Source organism: Phyllosticta capitalensis (assembly GCF_038381095.1).
Source record: "Phyllosticta capitalensis strain CBS 128856 chromosome Unknown BKA78scaffold_12, whole genome shotgun sequence".
In the NCBI taxonomy this organism is placed as follows: Eukaryota; Fungi; Ascomycota; class Dothideomycetes; order Botryosphaeriales; family Phyllostictaceae; genus Phyllosticta; species Phyllosticta capitalensis.
In genome coordinates this window covers 358348-376281 of record NW_027117450.1, presented here as the reverse complement: position 1 = coordinate 376281, position 17934 = coordinate 358348, and the positions used below count along the sequence as shown (strand labels likewise).

At 55.7% G+C, this 17934-nt stretch overlaps 6 protein-coding genes across 6 annotated transcripts; 3 read left to right on the top strand and 3 right to left on the bottom strand.

Moving 5' to 3' along the window:
* Positions 1 to 913: 913 nt before the first annotated feature.
* Positions 914 to 2364, top strand: BKA78DRAFT_49760 (uncharacterized protein). The gene is made up of 4 exons (XM_066893274.1): positions 914 to 1124; positions 1264 to 1289; positions 1434 to 1654; positions 1877 to 2364. Exons 1-4 carry the CDS (start codon positions 1086 to 1088, stop codon positions 2320 to 2322), a joined length of 732 nt encoding a protein of 243 aa, XP_066739055.1. The 5' UTR covers positions 914 to 1085; the 3' UTR covers positions 2323 to 2364.
* A 253-nt stretch (positions 2365 to 2617) lies between these two features.
* On the bottom strand, positions 2618 to 4638 carry BKA78DRAFT_362521 (uncharacterized protein; the record flags this gene model as incomplete). Its single annotated transcript, XM_066892464.1, has 3 exons — positions 3688 to 4638; positions 2658 to 3631; positions 2618 to 2637 (listed from the first exon to the last, which is right to left on the bottom strand). Exons 1-3 carry the CDS (start codon positions 4572 to 4574, stop codon positions 2618 to 2620), a joined length of 1881 nt encoding a protein of 626 aa, XP_066739054.1. The 5' UTR covers positions 4575 to 4638.
* A 558-nt stretch (positions 4639 to 5196) lies between these two features.
* On the bottom strand, positions 5197 to 7293 carry BKA78DRAFT_326339 (ATP-dependent RNA helicase eIF4A). The gene is made up of 4 exons (XM_066889428.1): positions 7022 to 7293; positions 6754 to 6897; positions 5696 to 6697; positions 5197 to 5644 (listed from the first exon to the last, which is right to left on the bottom strand). The coding sequence occupies exons 1-4, from the start codon at positions 7053 to 7055 to the stop codon at positions 5634 to 5636; spliced, it is 1191 nt and encodes a 396-aa protein (XP_066739053.1). The 5' UTR covers positions 7056 to 7293; the 3' UTR covers positions 5197 to 5633.
* A 290-nt stretch (positions 7294 to 7583) lies between these two features.
* Positions 7584 to 9517, top strand: BKA78DRAFT_258525 (F-box domain-containing protein; the record flags this gene model as incomplete). The annotated part of the gene is made up of 2 exons (XM_066885291.1): positions 7584 to 7936; positions 8338 to 9517. 2 exons carry the CDS (start codon positions 7584 to 7586, stop codon positions 9515 to 9517), a joined length of 1533 nt encoding a protein of 510 aa, XP_066739052.1.
* Positions 9518 to 10160: 643 nt separating this feature from the next.
* Positions 10161 to 13290, top strand: BKA78DRAFT_326333 (uncharacterized protein). Its single transcript, XM_066889427.1, has 5 exons — positions 10161 to 10432; positions 10492 to 11565; positions 11620 to 12342; positions 12391 to 12566; positions 12619 to 13290. Exons 2-5 carry the CDS (start codon positions 10634 to 10636, stop codon positions 13101 to 13103), a joined length of 2316 nt encoding a protein of 771 aa, XP_066739051.1. The 5' UTR covers positions 10161 to 10432; positions 10492 to 10633; the 3' UTR covers positions 13104 to 13290.
* A 1081-nt stretch (positions 13291 to 14371) lies between these two features.
* On the bottom strand, positions 14372 to 17913 carry BKA78DRAFT_289360 (Bromodomain-containing protein). The gene is made up of 9 exons (XM_066885766.1): positions 17720 to 17913; positions 17340 to 17425; positions 17217 to 17259; positions 17093 to 17152; positions 16416 to 16930; positions 16102 to 16366; positions 15648 to 16051; positions 15326 to 15609; positions 14372 to 15276 (listed from the first exon to the last, which is right to left on the bottom strand). Exons 1-9 carry the CDS (start codon positions 17801 to 17803, stop codon positions 14834 to 14836), a joined length of 2184 nt encoding a protein of 727 aa, XP_066739050.1. The 5' UTR covers positions 17804 to 17913; the 3' UTR covers positions 14372 to 14833.
* Positions 17914 to 17934: the final 21 nt, after the last annotated feature.

The window sequence follows — 17934 nt, the reverse complement described above, 5'->3', positions numbered from 1 at the left end:
GAGCACTGAGAAAGTCCGTGGGGAGGGGCGGATTTCCCATGCCTGCGCCTTGGTTTTGAACGCACGTCGTCGGCAACTGTCAGCGCCGTTGACACTTTTGACGTTTGAAACAGCGGACGCGTGCGGGACGTCCTCTGGTAGCCGAAGGGTCTGGCGACGTCGACTGGAAAGCATCATGAGGCTTTCAAACGACCCAAGGGTCGTGTCGGTTGTCGAAATGCTTGATTTTGGCGTCGCGCGTCTCGGCAAGCGTTGACGCCGAGGTTTTGAACGAACGGAGGCCGGAGTCCTTGATTTTTCGGACTATTATCGCAGACAAACGCTGGTATGGACGGGACGAGAAGCTCCGATGAGGCTTCAAGAGGTGGGCGGCTTGTGTGGGAGTCCTCGACCCGGCTTCCGTCTCTTCACCACGCCTCTGTTCCTACTCACAGAGCGCTCATGGCCGCCGACCCCGATCTCAAGGACGTTGAATGGAAAGAGAGCGAAAAGTGTAAGATTGACTGACGGCACAAGGAAATACAGACATTGCTCCTCCTGAGTTGCGTTTTCATTGTCGTTGTCATGAGATCAAGAAGCTACACACGACGCAGGGAGCGAGAGAAAGAGCTTGGGATTCGGTGTCACACAAACCACCACCTCAGTCAATCCAACAAAAAACATCAGAAAAATTCCCGTCCACCGTCCAAATCCTCTCTCGCCTGCCGCACCACTCTTACCTCTTCGCAGCGTCAACAAGCAACGGTCCTGGTCTCGGCATAAAAAGTACCACCGAGTCGACGGACCCGTTCCCACCACACCCGCCGGAGAAAAAAGACATTGCCTCTCTCCCTGCCCCGTTATTGAGCAATTGAGGCAACATCTTCTCGAACCCTTATCTCCGCACCTAGCTCCGCGCCCACCGGCACGACGACAGCTCGACCGAGCTCGACTGGAAGCACGTCAGAGACGACAGACCGCGTCCTCTTCCTCCTCCACCTCGTCGAACCTTCTCTTTTCTTTTGGCGACAAGCATTCAATTGGGGTGCTACTTTTGGTCTAACGCAGCAGCAGCAATCGAGACGAACTTAGACGCCGAATCAAAAATGGTCAGGGCACAGGACGTCAAGGCGGCTTGTAGGAAGGTGCGTACATACATGTACCTACCTAGCGATGGCATTGGCATCGACATTGGCATGCCTCATGTTTCCATCTCTCTCCCTCTCTCGTGTGTGCTAGGTAGCGTCCAAAGGCATCTGATACTAACGCGTCAATCTCCTCCAGGTCGTCTGCATAGGGCGCAACTACGCGTAGCTCTCCCTCCCCCCATCCATCCATCCCTCCTCTCCCCACCCCTCCTCCATCGTCCAGTCCAAACATCCCAAAACGTCCCGTCCAAAACGCAAACAAACCAAAAAAACAATCTAACACCCCCGCGCCTCGTCGCCAAACAGCGACCACATCAGCGAGCTCAACAACACGCGGCCCAAGCAGCCCTTCTTCTTCCTGAAGCCGCCGTCGTCGATCCTATGCGCCGACAAGGGATTGGGCGCCAGTCTGCTGCGCCCCCGCGGCGTCAACACGCACTTCGAGGTAGAGCTGGGCTTGGTCGTCGGACGCGACGTGCGCGATTTGCATCCCGAGGATGGCGAGGGCGCGCTGGGCGCTATTGCCGGTATGTATAGATGGAGGGGCGTTTGGTTGGGTGGTGGTGGTGGTGTTGTTGTAGCCTGCTGGCGGTTGCGGGGAGCGGATGGGAAAGAAGAGAGGGGAGGGGAGGAGAGGGGTGGGATCAAGACCAGCAGGAAAAGAAGAGACGAGACGAGACGATGAAGCAGAGACAGTCCACGTTTTATCCATTGAAAACAAGCTAATACCAGCAACCACCACCATCTAGGCTACCTCCTCTCGATCGACATGACAGCGCGTAACGTGCAAGAAGAAGCCAAGCGCAAAGGGCTGCCATGGGACATTGCCAAAGGCTTCGACACGTTCCTGCCCATCGGCTCGCCGCTCATGCGCAGCGCAAGCAACAAATACCGCGACCTGGACCCGCACAACCTGCACCTCAGCCTCAGCGTCAACGGCAAGACCAAGCAGTCCGATAGCACCAACCTGATGCTGTTCCGCATCCCACGCATCCTCTCCGACATTAGCAGAGTCATGCAGCTCACCCCCGGCGACATTGTGCTGACGGGTACGCCCAAGGGTGTTGGGCCTGTCGTCGCTGGTGATAAGATGACGGCCGAGCTCAGGAATGGAGACGCGAATGGCGAGGTGCTCTCGGAATTGGAGGTCGATGTGAAAGACCGCGAAGGACCGTACGAATTTAAGGAGACGTAAGCAATGTATGTTGTCGATAGAGTAAAGAGCCAGATTGAAAAGCAAGGTAAATATGGTAAACGGACGCGCATTCTGATCATTCTATCACTCCTCGAGTGCAGGCAGGTCGTAGACAGGAAGGTATCTTTTCTTCCTTTTGGTTGGGCGGCTCTGCGCGTGGGATCCTTGTCCAGTCTGCTTGCGATGATCTTGTTCGGGTTGTTGATTCTTCGGCTGCGCCGACGTTGTCGACGCCAGTCCGCGGTTGGCTTCTTGAGTCTGCGTTCGCGTTTGCGTCTCCAACCGAGTGCTCCGCCTAGTCTCGACCTTTCGCCGCTGATCCAGTCGCGGGTAACCCTGGTTCATGCTCAGACTGCCGTCTTGACCAGTAGGGGCCGTACTGCCACTCCCCCCAAGCGTGTTCTCCCCAGCCGACGACTTTCTTTTCCTGGGCGAGCTGAGCGTGCCTGTCGCCTTCTTCGAGTGGGCCTTCTTGGTCATCTCCAGCTGTCTTGGATTGTGAACATCATGGTGTTGCATCGTCTCTTTTGTTGAGGGAACGGTCGGGTCAGGCCTCGCAAAGATTGACTCAATTCTTTCCCGAGCATGCTGAGTGTCAGCGTAGCGAAATATCAGACGCTGAGTCTTCGGGTCCTTTCTAAGCGACATGGTATTCTGCTGTGCATGCGGATTTGGAACAGCAGTGGCCTGATTTTCTACCGGAGAGGCTCTCACAACGGAGTCTTGAGAGCAATGCTGCGGTTGAGCTTCGGGCCCCCTCAATCTCTTCTCAGGGGACCTCTTCTCACGATTGTCTCCATGAGACGACACCCGACTTGCTCGACGCGGCTCCACTAGACTCTGACATTCCGGGTGGTTGCGAGGAGACCTCCGAACGTAAACATGGCCTTGCGATTGAGAGGATTGAGAGATCTGAGGTGGCTTAAAAACAACATTCTCTTGGACTGCTTGGTGAGCACCGCCAGGTCGAGGCAGCTGGGTGGACCGCGTGATATCCTTTGCCGGGGCCTCTGGACGAGTACGCAGAGGTTGATGGGGTTGAGTGGCCCGAGCAGGTCGGGTATGTTCAGACTGCTGCGCGGGGGTATCAAAAGCAGGTGTGGTCCGAGTGAGTGCGTTTTCCTGGACTGCTGGATGGACGCGAGGTCGAGGTAACTGAAGTGGCCGCTTGGAAACATTCTCCGTGGCTTCTGGACGATTACGAGGAGATTTGGCGGGTCGAGCGGCCTCAGTAGGTTGAGACTGCGGCACGGAGGCATCAACACCAGAAACTGTGCGAGTACGTTTGCGAGTCTGGGCTGGTTGGGGGCTTTCAAAAGGTTAGTCTGATCCTGCCAGTCATCGCCAGCATGGAATGTTGCGCACCTCTGCTGCTTCTCTTGTGTCATCTCTGGCTCCTGTGTTTCCTCTGGCTGACTCCTGGGCACAAGGACAGTCGCAATAGTAGAAGCGTCCTGTACCTGGGTTGCCAGATTCTCCGACCTCTCCCGCTTGAGCTCTCTCATTTCTTCCTGGAGCTTTTTGAAGTCCGTGGCAAGTTGTCCACTTTGCATCTTGACAGCTTCAAGCTCTCCACGCATACCTTGATTCTCCGTTTTCAGGTTGACCACTTGACTTTCCCAATCATGGTCGTCGTGTTTCTTGGTCAACTTCCCCTTGCTTTTGAGAAGCAGAGCTGTGCTCTGCTCCTGCTGGCCGAGTCTCTGCGAGACATCCTGTATCATGCCGAGAAAGGTCTTGAGGCGGCCATCCTTCTCATGGTCATTTGTCTCCAGCACCTTGGTCTTGAGGCATTGACGTTCGATGTGGGCCTTCGCCTCCTCCAAGCCTCTGTTCATGCCGGTGGTGAGCAGAGATGTGCTTTGTTCCTGCTGGCCAAGTCTTTGCGAGACATCCTGTATCAAGCCGAGAAAGGTCTTGAGGCGACAATCCTTCTCATGATCATTCGTCTCCAGCACCTTCGTCTTGAGGCACTGCCGTTCAATGTTTGCCTTCACCTCCTCCAAGCCTCTATTCACGCCCGCATTCGCCGTCGCGCAAGCCTGCCTGCATTGATTCGTCTCGTCAGCAACCTGCGACGACTGCCGCTCCACCTGTGCCAGTCTCGCCATCAGCTCCTTGAGGGTTTCCTGGGTCGCATTCTGGGCTGCGAGGGTGGCGTCGAGGCGCCCGGCAATGAACTTGTGCTCTTGTTTGATGCGGTAGAGATATTGCAGCGTTCGGCCCACTTGCTCTGAGTCGTCGAGTGTCATTTTGAGCGTGCGGATGGGCTGGTGAGGTGTGAGCAATGGAAGCTGTTGCGGTAGCCAAGCAAACTCACAACTACTCGACTTCAACACACAACGGGACAGGCGCAAAGATTCGAGGCACTCTCTAGATTTGGATTTCTCGTTGCATTGGTGCATCCATGTACAATGTGCCGACAAAACCTGGGTGGTACAGGGAGGCTGAGCGCGATGAGTGGAATCGCTGGCTCAATGTAGTGCTGGTCTGGCCGGAGAGAAATGCTGGTGTAAATCTGAGAGGTGCAAGGAAATTCAAAGCGAGGTGAAGGAGCAGCGATGATGCGAGTCTCTCTGTCAGGTTGCAGGAAAAGAGGTTGGAGATGCAGAGGGTTCGTGGTTGACGTGCGAAAGGCTTCCTTCCTCTTGTGGTAGTCACGCTAGGCAGCGCTGCACCAACCACGGGCATGCGCTTTGCTTGCTGTCACAAATGATCGACGACCCGGGGAGCATGTCAAATCGTCCCGCTCAGTTGATCACCCAGAGCTGGGATGGCACGATCCGTCCATGGTCGAGAGCACTGGACGTCATGTCTCTACCGGCTACGACCAACCTCAAGACGTGGCAATCCGAATCACCAGCATAGCACGGGTTGAACATATTCCATCTATTAAGGAAAAAAAGGCATTACTGTCGTCCCGAACGCATCTGAGGCGTTGAAAAAATCAACCACTTCCGCGCCCCGACGAAACCACGAAAGCAATCTCTACATACAAAGCGATGAGCCGATGTAAAGACCGCAGCAGATCCCGCGAGAAAACCATCGAATGACGATCTTCCCTTTTCGTCTAACTAGCCCTTTTGAGAGAAAAGCATTTTGACATGAAAAGCACGAACGCCAAGATGCAGCAAAGACCAAATGTGCCCATCAGCGTCTCAACCTTTTTGCAGCAGCTCCCGAGCTGCTGTCTGGAGGTGCCCACTGCGGCACCAGAGACCACCGAACCCTTTGATGAGTGCTTCAATGAAACGGGGAATCAACAAAGCTGTCATCGCTTGGGAGCGTGATCGAAATCGTAAACCATTCGTTTAGATGAGGTCTGCAGATCAAGTTAGCTACGCGTCTGAAGATGGGACGGATCAAAACATACCAGCAACGTTCATGGGCATCTCCTCGATCTGAGTGCTGTAGAACTGCTCAATCTCGCGCATCATGCGGACGTCCTCAGCGGTGACGAAGTTGATGGCGACACCCTTACGACCGAAACGACCACCACGACCGATGCGGTGAATGTAGTTCTCACGGTTGGCGGGGAGGTCGTAGTTGATGACCAGGGAGACCTGCTGGACATCGATACCACGGGCCAAAAGGTCGGTGGCAATCAGGACACGGGAAGAGCCCGAACGGAACTCCTTCATGATGACATCACGCTGAGCCTGGTCCATGTCACCGTGCATGGCCGAGACGGTGAAGTCACGGGCAGTCAGCTTGTCGGTGAGCCAGTCGACCTTTCTGCGGGTGTTGCAGAAGATGACGGCCTGGGTGATGGTGACCGTCTCGTACAGATCGCAGAGGGTGTCGAGCTTCCACTCCTCCTTCTCGACGGCAATGTAGAACTGCTTGATACCCTCGAGGGTAAGCTCGGCCTTCTTGACAAGGATACGGACGGGGTCGCGCATGAACTTGGTGGTGACCTCGAGGACGTCCTGGGGCATGGTGGCCGAGAGGAGGACAACCTGGGTGGACTGGGGAAGGAGCTGGAAGATGTCGTAGATCTGCTCGGTGAAACCGCGAGAAAGCATCTCGTCGGCCTCGTCGAGGACAAACATCTTCATGGCGTCGGTCCTGAGGACGCGGCGCTGGATCATGTCGTGGACACGGCCAGGAGTACCGACGACGACCTGGACGCCGGACTGGAGGGCCTTCATGTCGTCACGGACGCTGGTACCACCGATACAGGCGTGGCACTCGATGTTCATGAAGTCGCCAATGGCGACGACGACCTTCTGGATCTGCTGGGCAAGCTCACGGGTGGGAGCAAGGATGAGAGCCTGGCACTCCTTGATGTTGGCATCGAGCTTCTGGAGAACCGAGATGGAGAAGGTGGCAGTCTTGCCGGTACCGGACTGGGCCTGGGCAATGACATCGTGGCCTGCGCGCGTCGCGTTAGCAGGGTTGAGATTTGAGGAATTGGCGGGGCTCACTCACCCTTGATGACGGGAACGATGGCACGCTGCTGAATGGCAGAGGGACGCTCGAAACCGTAGGCGTAGACACCACGGAGGAGCTCAGCCTTCAGGTTCATGTTGTCGAACGAGTCGGTGGTCTCATCGTAGTTGGACTCAATCTGGCCTGTGGTGGAGCAGCTGTCAGCATCAAAGTTTGCGTTTGGACAGGTGAGCGAGGGTGTGCGCATGCCAGAGCACGGCGCCCTCGCGCGCTTGCACCTTTGAGCGACAGCGACGAAAAAACATACCCTCGGGGACCTCCTCAAGACCTTTGTCAGCCATGATTGCGATGTAAGAGTCGTGTGATCACAGGCGTTGCGCTGTGATGTCGTTGAAAAGCGTTGGTGGGGCTTTGCGCGGCGAGGTCGCGGGCGGGAGCCTTCGCGGTTTTGTGTGTGCGGCGGGTGGAAGCGAGCAGATACCGGACCCTCGTGAGTGAGAGTCGAAACGGATATCTACTGGGACGTGGAAGTTGAAATGGGTTGTGTCGGTAAAGACGATGGAGTGGGTAGGCGATGGGGGTCGCTTGAAGTTTTTTAAGAGAGCCCGGCACCCGGGAGGCGAAGGGAATTTGCGGCCAGCACAATTAGCTAACCAATTAGCGAGGGCGCTAGCCAACAACCATGGCGGCCATGTTCTCCTATCCCCCACGACCACCCACCTCTCCAGTCCTCATCTGATCTGAACCTGGACGAAAACTTCGCGGGGTACCCTCCGTCCCACGTTTCTCCTTGTCGCTCCTTTGCCTCTCCTCTCAACTTTGCTTTTTGATCGCCCCGCTTCCGGCGCACCATCTTGAGAAATAATCTCATGGCTCCTTCAGCCGTGCCAGTCAATGGATTTGACCCAAAAGACAACAGCTCTTTGTCGCGGCCAACAAAGAGGCTGCGCATCGACGACACCCTGCCTTGCTCAGAACCGGAAAGCGAGGATCCTGCTGCAATCCCTCCGCATCCACTTGGCGTGAAGCCTTCTGGCAACGCCCTCACTTCGAATGTCAACCTCAAGGCGCGTTGTGGTCACTTTGCTATACTACCTGACGAGCTCTTGGCCCAGTTTTTGGAGTTTCTAGACGCTCCCGCTCTGGTTCGCCTCGGAAGCACTTGCAAGGCGCTGTATGCTTTTACCAGATTCGAAGAACTGTGGAGAGCCCTCTTCATTGAGTAAGTGATTGAATATTTCTTTAACCTGGACCTTATTGGTGGCCACTGATCGAGTGGCATCTTGGCAAATCATGCACTTTAAATTTTTTTGGGCCAGAAATCCCTACGTGGCGGTGACCGTGGCGGTGCACGCCAGCCAACCTAGTTTGAAGGTATGACTGCACTTTTTGGGGGCGAGCAGGTGGTCCATGATACGCCAATGAAAAGCGCACAACTGCTTTGTGGAGTTGGCCATGACTGTTCATCAACATCACATGGTCTGCCATGGTCCAGGATTCATGATTGACCGACTCATCCATGACTCTGTCGCAAGCCTGCTGTGCACTTGACGGTCAATGTGCAGGACTCATCACCAGCTGCGGATTGTGCTTGACTTTTGACACATGCTGAAACTTTTCCAGATCGCGACCCGACAAGTTTCAATGGCGTGGATCATGGCGTTCTACTTATCTGGATCTTCCAGCATCCCAACAAGCCCACGTGGACTGCAGTGGGCTCTTCTCTGATGTGCTATACCGGCCGTTTCAGTGCACGTACACTCCTTTGAAGCCTTTTACAGACAGCATTCCAACAGAGAACTTGATACCGCGGCTTGCGGATTTGACCACGGAGGAGTTTTCAACAAAATGGACCAAAAAACCATTCATCCTGACATCACCCGTTAAAGAATGGCCAATATTCGGGAAATGGACCACCGAATACCTCGTCGACAAGTACGCCGATGTACCATTCCGAGCCGAGGCAGTGGATTGGCCGCTCAAAACGTACGTGGATTACATGAACAACAACAAGGACGAAAGCCCGCTGTACTTGTTCGACCGGAGTTTTGCTGAAAAGATGCAACTTGCGGTTGGTAAAGACGTCCAAGACGCGGCTTACTGGGCACCATCATGCTTTGGAGAGGACCTGTTTGCAGTCTTGGGAGACCAGCGCCCCGACTCTAGGTGGATGATTATGGGCCCGGCAAGGAGCGGGAGCACCTTTCACAAGGATCCCAATGCTACAAGTGCGTGGAATGCGCCTTTGACTGGATCCAAATACTGGCTCATGTTCCCATCGTCGGCGAGCTTGCCCCCTCCGCCTGGCGTCATTGTCTCGGAAGATTCGTCTGAAATTACGGCACCTCTCAGCATTGCCGAATATCTTCTCTCTTTCCACGAGCTCGCGCGTGCCACGCCAGGGTGTCGCGAGGGAATTTGCCACGCGGGCGAGATCCTCTACGTTCCGTCTGGATGGTTTCATCTCGTTTTGAATCTCGAAGAGAGCATTGCGCTCACGCAAAACTTTGTTCCCAGGGCAAAGCTTCCCGACGTGTTGGGATTCTTGCGAGACCAGGCAGATCAGACGAGTGGATTCAAAGACGACGTGACTGATCCATTCGGACTGTTTGTGGAGAGACTTGGAAGAGCATATCCAGAAGTGCTGGCGGAGGGAATGAAGAAGCTGGAGGAGAAGGCTAAGCCCAAAAAGGGAAAGTGGGAAGAGCTGGTGAAGGGAGGGGCTGATGATAAGGCTGAGGAGCAGGGAGGCTTCGCGTTTGGTTTCGGATTCGCGGACGACGAGGACGCCGAGATAGCGTGAGCGGACTATGAGAGTCAAAGAGGTAGATGCTGGCGACTTGGCGTGGAGCAATAATGAAGAGCGACAAAAGAAGCATTAAAGAAGCATTTGGATATGACTTGTTAGCTGTACATAGGTACCTTGGCATGTGAGCGATGGACGTGCAGCACGGATATATTCCGACAGCTCAACCCGAGGGACGCCAGTACCACTAGGTGCCGTGTAGATTGCGCGTCAATTTGCGTGCCGACTCGAGCAACATGAAGCCAAAGGAAAGATGTCAAACGAGGCGAAAACAAAACACGAGGCACGAGGGCAGTCGGCAGTCTGAGGTCGAGGCGGTGGTTGTTTGTAGAAGCGCCAGGCCGTAGCTACTTATCGGGATCCCCACCAAGTACCGCCTAGCCGTCCGAGCGCTTGCATGTTGACGACAAGGATGCGCAACGACAACGGACAACATTCGTGAGCTGCATCGCGATACATAGATGGGGGTTGGAGGATGTATGAACTCTCATCCTCGTGGCCGAAGCTGCAGGGTTGGACGAATCAAGGGCGGAGCGGGAGCACAAAGCGGCGGCGGCGGCGTGGGATTCCGTTGTTCTAGTCCGGGAAGGTCGACCAGGAAGGTCAGGGCCAAGGGGGAGAGAGAAGCAAACATCTGGAGAGTTGATGCCTCCTTTCCAACCACCAATGGGCCCGGTGATCTTTAAGGTCACTTAAATTTACCTCACTCCCTCTGTCGACACTACACTCGACCCTCCACCGAGCCTGACGCTCCACTCACTCGCTCACTCCTCACGGACCTCTCCCGCTCCCGCCATCTCCAGCTCCACCCGCGACCATCAACCCACTAATCCACCTCGATCCGCCCTCCTCTCCTGCTCTCTCACCACCAAACGAGCTTGCGCTCTTCTACTCCTGCCCTCTCTCTCCACCGTATGTCCTCGTGCCTCTGCCATATCCTCCTGCTCCAGCTCACACGCTTACCGCGCCAGGGCACATAGCTCCAGCCGCCGTCTACTTGCCCCCGAGCCGACGACGCGACCCAACACAACACAGCCCTTCTCGACCCTCTCAGCCTCTCCCTCTTAGCGCGTGACCTTCGAGGCCACACGCCCGCTGCATCGCCCGCCCACCATGGTCTCCGACGAAGTCTACGAGCTATGTTTGCCTGTCCTGCAGGATGACGCGCTTGAGGATGAAGACAAGACCGAGAAGCTCGAAGACCTGCTCCGCGACAAGACCTCGCTCGCCGGCAAGCCTCTCGAAGACGCCGTCCTCGACTCCCTGTGGCGATTTCGGGGCTCCACCAGCTCCTCTGCCTCACCACCGCCAGTCCGCCATACAATCATCCGCCGCTCTTCTCCGGCGCCATGGCAGGTTGGACGCGCGCCTACGCCCTCCAACTCTTCACCCCGCGTAGCCCCACCGCCGGGCTTTGGCGTCGCGCCTCCTGGCTTCTCACGCGCAAAGTCGTCGACCGCCTCTCCCTTTACTTCACCGCGACCCTCACCCCGCCTTGCTTACGCAACGCCCCACATTCCACACAGCCCGAACCTCAATGCCTACGAGTTCAGCGAACCCAGCCATACCCCAGACATTTACGGTGACTATGGCAGCGACACTGTCGATTGGCTGGTCAATGACGACGTGGTCAGCGTGTCGTCGTCGCTCCCTGGCGATGTCACGCTGAACGGTGCCGCTGCCGAGTGGGTCCAGCCATATACAGCCAACATGACCCCTTACGACATGCTTCGCTCGATTCTTCGTGATGAACGCTCAGATGAGGAGATTCAGAGGGCGTTGGAAGGAAATGGGTACGACTTTACTGCTACCATCCAGGCACTAATGGACAGCGCCGCCCAGGGTCTTAATGGCCAGCACGCCTTGCTTCTGAACCAGCCCGAAAAGACGTTTGTGGTTGGCAAGTCGATGAGCCCGTCCTTTAGACCTGCGACTCCCTCGGCGCAGACCAAGACCCATGTTCTGTGCAAGTATTGGCTCCAAAACGGCCAGTGTGCGCGGGCAGACTGCCGATTCAGCCACGATCCCAGCAAGACTGTCTGCAAGTAAGTGATGCTTCCAACATGACTTGGTTTGACCTCCAAGTCTGACTTGAGTAGATACTGGCTCGCTGGAAATTGTCTGGCAGGAGAGACGTGCCTCTTCTCCCATGACCCGGCCAGCCTCATGTCCAAGCTGTCCCTCGAGGGAAGTGGCACTCCACCAGCTCAACCAAACTTCCAGGTTCAAGACTACGAGGCTTTTCCATCACTCCAGCAGACGTCTCAAGCCAGCATGAGCCAGTACCTGCACCTCAAAGATGCCGGGCTTGAGCAGTACTATGGCGGCGTCTCGGGGGTGGCGACGCCACCACCCGGACTTAGCCCATTTCCGACCTTCACACCGAGTTCAGCTCGCTCTCATTCGAGACCTTCTAGCAGCCGCCAAGTGTCGCACTCCCGCGCATCGACGCCATCCGCACCAGCAGCGGACGATCCGGAAGCCTTTCCGAGCTTAGCCTCAGCGGCTGCCGCAAAGAGCGGCAAGAGACACCACGGTAAGCGTGGCGGACACGGCCATGGAAGCAAGGAAAACTCGCAGCCCAATACACTTGCAGAGGTGGTGCGCATGTCTCCCTCTCCTGCTCCCGCACAGCCCCGGAAAGGCCTCCGCACTGCGAAAAGCTTCAATGGCAGCAGGGAGAACAGCGCTGCAGCCCAGTCCATTCCCGCTCCTGAGCATATCCCTTGGCTCGAGACTGGCGAGGCTGCCAACAAGGCTTACCTGAAAGCTCGACAAGAAGCCTTCAAGCACGGGGGTCTGAGGAACAAGTTTTTGCAAAGGTCAGTCTTTTTGGTTCCATCTGATTTGCAGCTGTTGACCTGTCACAGTGCTGCTCAAGCATGGAACCGCAACGACTCGCGCGCTGCCAAAGCGCTCAGTCTCAGGGGCCAGAGCGAGAACAATCTGATGCGCCAGGCACACAGAGAAGCCGCGGAGCATCTTTACAATGAGCGCAACAAGGACATGGGCCCCAATGCCAAAGAACTCTACGTCGATCTTCACGGTAAGTTACATTCCGACTTGTCATTTCTTGTCATCTCACACTCTTTTCATAGGACTCCACCCCGAAGAATCGGTGCAATACCTCTCCAAAATCCTCATGGCGCACCAAAACTCGTCGCGGCCCATCTACGCCATCACGGGCACCGGCCACCACTCCAAGAACGGCAAGGACAAGGTGGGCAAGGCGGTCCGCGGCTTCCTCAACGAGTGGCGCTACGTGTTCCGCGAGTTCTCGGTCCCCGGCGACCGCGGCAACGTCGGCGGCATCCTGGGCATCGATCCGTGCTCGTGGGACCGCAGCCTCGAGCGCGACCGCCTGGACTCGGGCGTTGGCGATGAGCATCAGGGAGCTGGGGCCGTTGAGAGCACCAAGATTCGCGTGCTGAAGGCGGATGAGGTCAAGCCGTTGACCAGCGCTGCTGGTGCTGCGTCGTCGTCGTCGGCGTCGTCGACTTCGGCAGCCGCCACGTCGACGACGGCTGCGTCTAGCATCCCCGAGGGCGCTGCCGGCGTCGTGGGCTTCTCAAAGGCGAGTTGACAGTGGATGCGAGCAAATTAAAATAAAGAATTAAAGCTTTGAATCTCCCCTATCTTAGATGATTGACTGCTGGGTTGCCAGTTGTGTAAGATGGATGTGCTTTGCTCGTGAGTTGTTTGGGGTGAGGTGATGGTGGTGGTGGTGGTGGTGGTGGTATTTCACAAAGCTGCTTCCGCTTCTGCTTCTGTTGGTCCATGTAGACATGCACCTGAAGGAAGCAAACCCAAGTGAGTCGAGACAGGGCACAAACAAACCCCCGCGCTCTTTTCACACTAATACATGGGCATGTTTCATACTACTACCAACATCTCCTCTCCTCCTTCCCTCCCTCACCTCCCTCCACCACCTAGGTAGATACTCTAGTTTCAACTCACTCGATCCCCATCTCGTGTCGTTGGGGGTTTTTTTCTTTTTTTTTTTTGGTTTAGAGGGAGGAGGGAGGGGGTGGGGGAAAGGGCAAAAAGGAACAATATATTTTCTTCCCCCTTTTTTTTGAAAAACAAAAACAGGAAGAAAAAATAAAAAAAAAGGGGACACGGCCGGAGACATACGGCAAGCAACGCACGCACGCACGCACAACCGGATATGTAGTATACTTGTACGTGGGGTAACCAGATGGCCCATTTGAATGCTCTCGATTGATTGATTGATTGATCAAGAAGATTGATGGTGGTGGTGGTGGTGGTGGTCTTGGAGATTTTTTTGTCGTCGTCGTCCTATGTAGTTGACAGCTGTTGACATCATTGCGTGGTGCGAGAGAGAGAGAGAGAGAGAGAGAGAGATGGTGGGCGTTTATTTGCGATTAGGAAAATTACTTGACGACGACGACGACGACGACGACGACGACGACGACGACGTGGAAGAGGAGGAGGGGGAGGAGGAGGAGGGTATGTTGTCGGCGTCATGTAATGCCACACCCACCCATCCAGTCGGACGTCCAATCCATTCTCCTCAGGAGGGGTGGGTCGTCGTCGAATCGTCGTCGTGGTGGTGAGAGTGGGAGCGGGAGTGGGAGTGATGTTGTTAGAAGGGGCATGCATACATGCATGCAAAGAAGACGCCGAGGGCAAGAACGACACATACACCACCGTACATGCAGGCTAAAAAAGCAACAAGTGAAATCAAGAAAAGAAGAAAAGAAGAAAAGAAGGAGAACACGAACCCCAAGGAGATGACGGGGAGGAGGCCTCGGTTGATTGGGATGATTAGGTAGACTCTCCAATGCCATTGGGGGATCGCCTCGTCTGTCTATGTAGCGTTGTATCTCGTGGTTGGTGGCTTTCGTTGATGACGTTGATGATTGTCGGTGTGTTATTATTATTTCCTCCTCCTCCTCCTCCTCCTGCCTCGCCTCTCGTTGCCTGCTGCTCAAGCGACATGGCATTGATATGTATGCCCCTCAAAGACGCCGGCCCACTCGCCCACCATCCATCCCATCCACCTTCCCCCTTGCCCCCGTTCGAAAAGAGAAGAGGATTCAAAAAGTCAACAAGAGCAACGCTTCCAGCTACAACAAACAAACAAAAGGGCGCAAAGCAAAACACAACCTGGATGAAGACCGGCAATACAACAGCAACAGCAGCAACAACACGCCCGATGCATGCATGCATATCAATTAGGCACCCTCTCTCTCTCTCTTTCTCTCTCCACTCTCTCATTCCCTCTCCCTGCTAATTACCTAGCTCTCGAAAACAGCCAACCATCGCCCCTGCCATCACCAACCACAATCATCATCTCATCAAATTGACAAAAACGGTGCACTTCTCCATCTCGATGCCCTCGGGGGCCTTTGGATTCGCCGGGCTGGGCACCGAGGCCGCCACAATCTCGACGTCGATGCGGTTGACGCCGGGCTGGAGGCGCGTCTCGTAGACCTGACGGCTCTTGTCGCGAGAAGCAGCCGTAGAAGACGATTGCTGCTGCTCCAGGCTGGCAGGAACCTGGTTGACGCGCGTGTTGTTGACAATGACAAAGATGCGCCACGGCCGCTGGGTTAGCGCGACGGGCACGTGCGGCTGGATCTGGATCGACGAGTGCGAGCTGGGGAGCGAGACGGTGACGGATTGCTGCGTTAGCCGCGGCGAGGCGGGGATGTGGAATTTGAAGGGGCGGGGAACGTTGAGCTGCGGGTGTGTGTTGATGACCACGACGGGGAGGAGGGCATCGGCAACAGCTGTTTGGAGGTTAGCAAAGAATAGACGTGACGAGCGTAGTGGACGTACATTTTCCGGGTTGACGGTACTTGTTGTCAAAGCCGTTGGGAGGGTGATATGGTCCACCCATGTAGGAGTGGCCTTGCTGCATCGGCAGGTGGCCGTTGGTGTATGGTGTGGCACTGGGTGGACGAGGGGTGGCACTGATCGGAGGAGGCATCGATGCTGGTTGAGATGTTGAGGGTCTAGAATCTGGCGCGGTGCTGGAGGGTCGTATTGTATCCAGCGCAGGAGACTGGCCGGGTTGCGTTTCGCTCTTGACTCCGTTTGGTGCAGGGGATGCTGCGGACGCGCTACGCGTAGTATGGGCTCCCTGATGTTGTTGTCAGACGCGGTTCTGCAAGATTGCGGGCGTAGAGGGTTTTTGAATGATTCATTGCGCCTCGAACCACGGTTGACATTGAGGGCAGGCGGTGGGAGTGCAGACTTGGCGTGACAGGGCAAACTTACCTGGCCACCAGATGAGGGTGGTCGTTGTCCACTCAACCCAGCCTGTACTTGGCGCTGTTGCCTCTCCAAGGCCTCATTGTCGACAATGACACCTGGCGTGGCAGAGCTTCTTCCGGCTGGGGTGCCAGGTGCAGATCCAGGGGCTGGGCTATTCTTATTACCACCCAGACGCAATTTGATACCCGACGGTTTGTGCTGCTGCGCATTCATGTTCAACCTCAGCGTTTGTTTTGCAGGTTCCTTGACCTTCTCCTTGGCATCCTCTAGCCGTTGTCTGAAATGCTCCTGTTCAAAGTCAGCTTCATTGCTGTGTAAAGGCACTTGCGAGCAGGTACCTCAAATTCATTGGCGAGGTTGAATATGTCACTTCCGTCTTCGTTGAAGTCTCGTGCGTTGCGCCAGATCAGAGCAGCACATTCCTCGAGCTGATGCCAAGTCTTGAAGTCGCTAATGCCACTGAAGCCAGCCGACCGACCGATGAATCCCTGCACCTTCTTAAGCACTCGGTCCAAAGACATGGGATTCTTGATCGCGGAGTAGTAGTCCTTGAGACTGCGGGAGGGCAAATGGACAAAAGGCTGGTAGATGGGAAGACCACTCCTGCAGAAATGTTAGCGCAAAACAGTGTACAGCACGTGATGGAGCATACTCGGGTTCGACGTATTCGATGAACTCTTTGATCAGCAGCTCTTGCGCCTCTTGAAAGCTCTTTCCAGTGAAGTCGGTTTCACCCGTTTCACCCGTTTCACCCGTCTCACCAGTCGTCTCTATCTCCTTGACAGGCGTAGGCTGCTTCGCCGCTTGTCGAGTTTTGGAAGGTGTCGGATCTGGTTGCGGTTCTGGCTCTGGCTGAGCAACAACGGTGGAAGCGGACGCAGAAGCCATCCTCTTCGGTCGTTCGCTCAGCTGGCGCTTAGCAGTGACTTGGTGACCATTCGCGGCAGCATCTTCGCCTGGGATCGGCGTGGCGACGGCTGAGTATGAGGGATTCTTGTAGGCCGGGTTGTTTTTGACCATGAAGTTCGATGCCGTCTTTCGTATGCGCTCCGCGTCATCGTAGACTGCCGATTTCTTGTCGTTGTACTGTTTGGCATTGTGGACCATGCGCTTTACGTCGCCCTCGAGTTCCGCGAGGGAGGAATACTCCCGGTTGTTGAGCTTGGCCTGCAACAATGCAATGTCAGTAATTGAGGTGCGCATCATTCATGCTCTCCATCAGCTCCAGCTTTTCCAGCTTTTCTTCGAGCTATTCTGCCCCGCGGCATTGACTAGTGTTGCAATGGTCCCCAAATACTTGGCTTATCGACGGAATAAGACGGTGCGTACCTCGATGGTGCTGAATGCGATGGGGAGCTTGATTTCTTCGTAGTAATCCGGGAGCGACTCCTGGAGGAAGCGGAGCGGTTAGCAAATGGCGGACTGGACCATGGACAGCGGGCTGGCGACGTACTCTATCGGGGAGCTCGAGGAAGTTGGTAGCTATAAGGCGACCGCTGCAATTGAGAGTTGTCAGTCAAATGGATGCAGGGCGCAGTGGATTTGGAGCTTAGGCCCGATAGTAAGCAGCACTCACTTCTTGTCTTTGGCGGCCTTCATGGTCTCGATGAACTTCATGCCCTTGATAAACGTCGTCTCGGGCGTCTCCTTCTCCGACTCGTCCTGCAGCGCGGCATCTTGTCAGCGTTCATTGAGCGCAGCGTCGGGTTCCCTGAGCCGTTGTTGCAGTGGACAGGGTAATCTCGAGGGCTGCAGGTGCCAGCTGCGGTGGTTTGGAGAGGGGAGCGAGCGGGTAGGGTGGACTGCCTGGTGCTGGTCAAGGCCGAAGCCCGTTAAGCGTCAAGCTCTCCCGCTCAACACCTCTCACTCTACCCTCGCTGATCGCCCAAACACTGCTCATCGCAATGCGCTGCACCCGCAGCATAGCCATTTCACCTCCGCAACCCATGCACTCACCGGCATTCGCTGTCGCTTGGACGCGCGACCCTCTGATTCGGGCGAGCCCGCGGCCGACGCCTTGCGCTTCGAAGCGCTCTCCATGGTGTGCGAGGTTGCAGTCGCGGTCGACGTCTCAACGGGGGATCCGATTGCTGGGACAGGATAATCGCGCCTGGGTGGAAGCGGTGATGCGCGTTTCCCGCAACCAACTCACTCGCGTTCTGTAGGTATCG

What these genes read in the sequence shown, in the direction of transcription:
- BKA78DRAFT_49760 (XM_066893274.1), top strand. Translation starts at nt 1,086, where the DNA reads ATGGTCAGGGCACAGGACGTCAAGGCGGCTTGTAGGAAG. An exon ending in TGCATAGGGCGCAACTACGC is followed by an intron (nt 1,290 to 1,433) that starts GTAGCTCTCCCT and finishes GTCGCCAAACAG; the next exon opens with CGACCACATCAGCGAGCTCA. An exon ending in CGCGCTGGGCGCTATTGCCG is followed by an intron (nt 1,655 to 1,876) that starts GTATGTATAGAT and finishes ACCACCATCTAG; the next exon opens with GCTACCTCCTCTCGATCGAC.
- BKA78DRAFT_326339 (XM_066889428.1), bottom strand. Translation starts at nt 7,055, where the DNA reads ATGGCTGACAAAGGTCTTGAGGAGGTCCCCGAGG. An exon ending in TCTTGAGGAGGTCCCCGAGG is followed by an intron (nt 6,898 to 7,021) that starts GTATGTTTTTTC and finishes GCTCCACCACAG; the next exon opens with GCCAGATTGAGTCCAACTAC. An exon ending in CATCGTTCCCGTCATCAAGG is followed by an intron (nt 6,698 to 6,753) that starts GTGAGTGAGCCC and finishes CGACGCGCGCAG; the next exon opens with GCCACGATGTCATTGCCCAG.
- BKA78DRAFT_326333 (XM_066889427.1), top strand. Translation starts at nt 10,634, where the DNA reads ATGGTCTCCGACGAAGTCTACGAGCTATGTTTGCCTGTCCTGCAGGAT. An exon ending in CCCAGCAAGACTGTCTGCAA is followed by an intron (nt 11,566 to 11,619) that starts GTAAGTGATGCT and finishes TGACTTGAGTAG; the next exon opens with ATACTGGCTCGCTGGAAATT. An exon ending in ACTCTACGTCGATCTTCACG is followed by an intron (nt 12,567 to 12,618) that starts GTAAGTTACATT and finishes CTCTTTTCATAG; the next exon opens with GACTCCACCCCGAAGAATCG.
- BKA78DRAFT_289360 (XM_066885766.1), bottom strand. Translation starts at nt 17,803, where the DNA reads ATGGAGAGCGCTTCGAAGCGCAAGGCGTCGGCCGCGGGCTCGCCCGAA. An exon ending in CCAAGCGACAGCGAATGCCG is followed by an intron (nt 17,426 to 17,719) that starts GTGAGTGCATGG and finishes GCCGCGCTGCAG; the next exon opens with GACGAGTCGGAGAAGGAGAC. An exon ending in ACCTCGCCAATGAATTTGAG is followed by an intron (nt 16,052 to 16,101) that starts GTACCTGCTCGC and finishes GACTTTGAACAG; the next exon opens with GAGCATTTCAGACAACGGCT.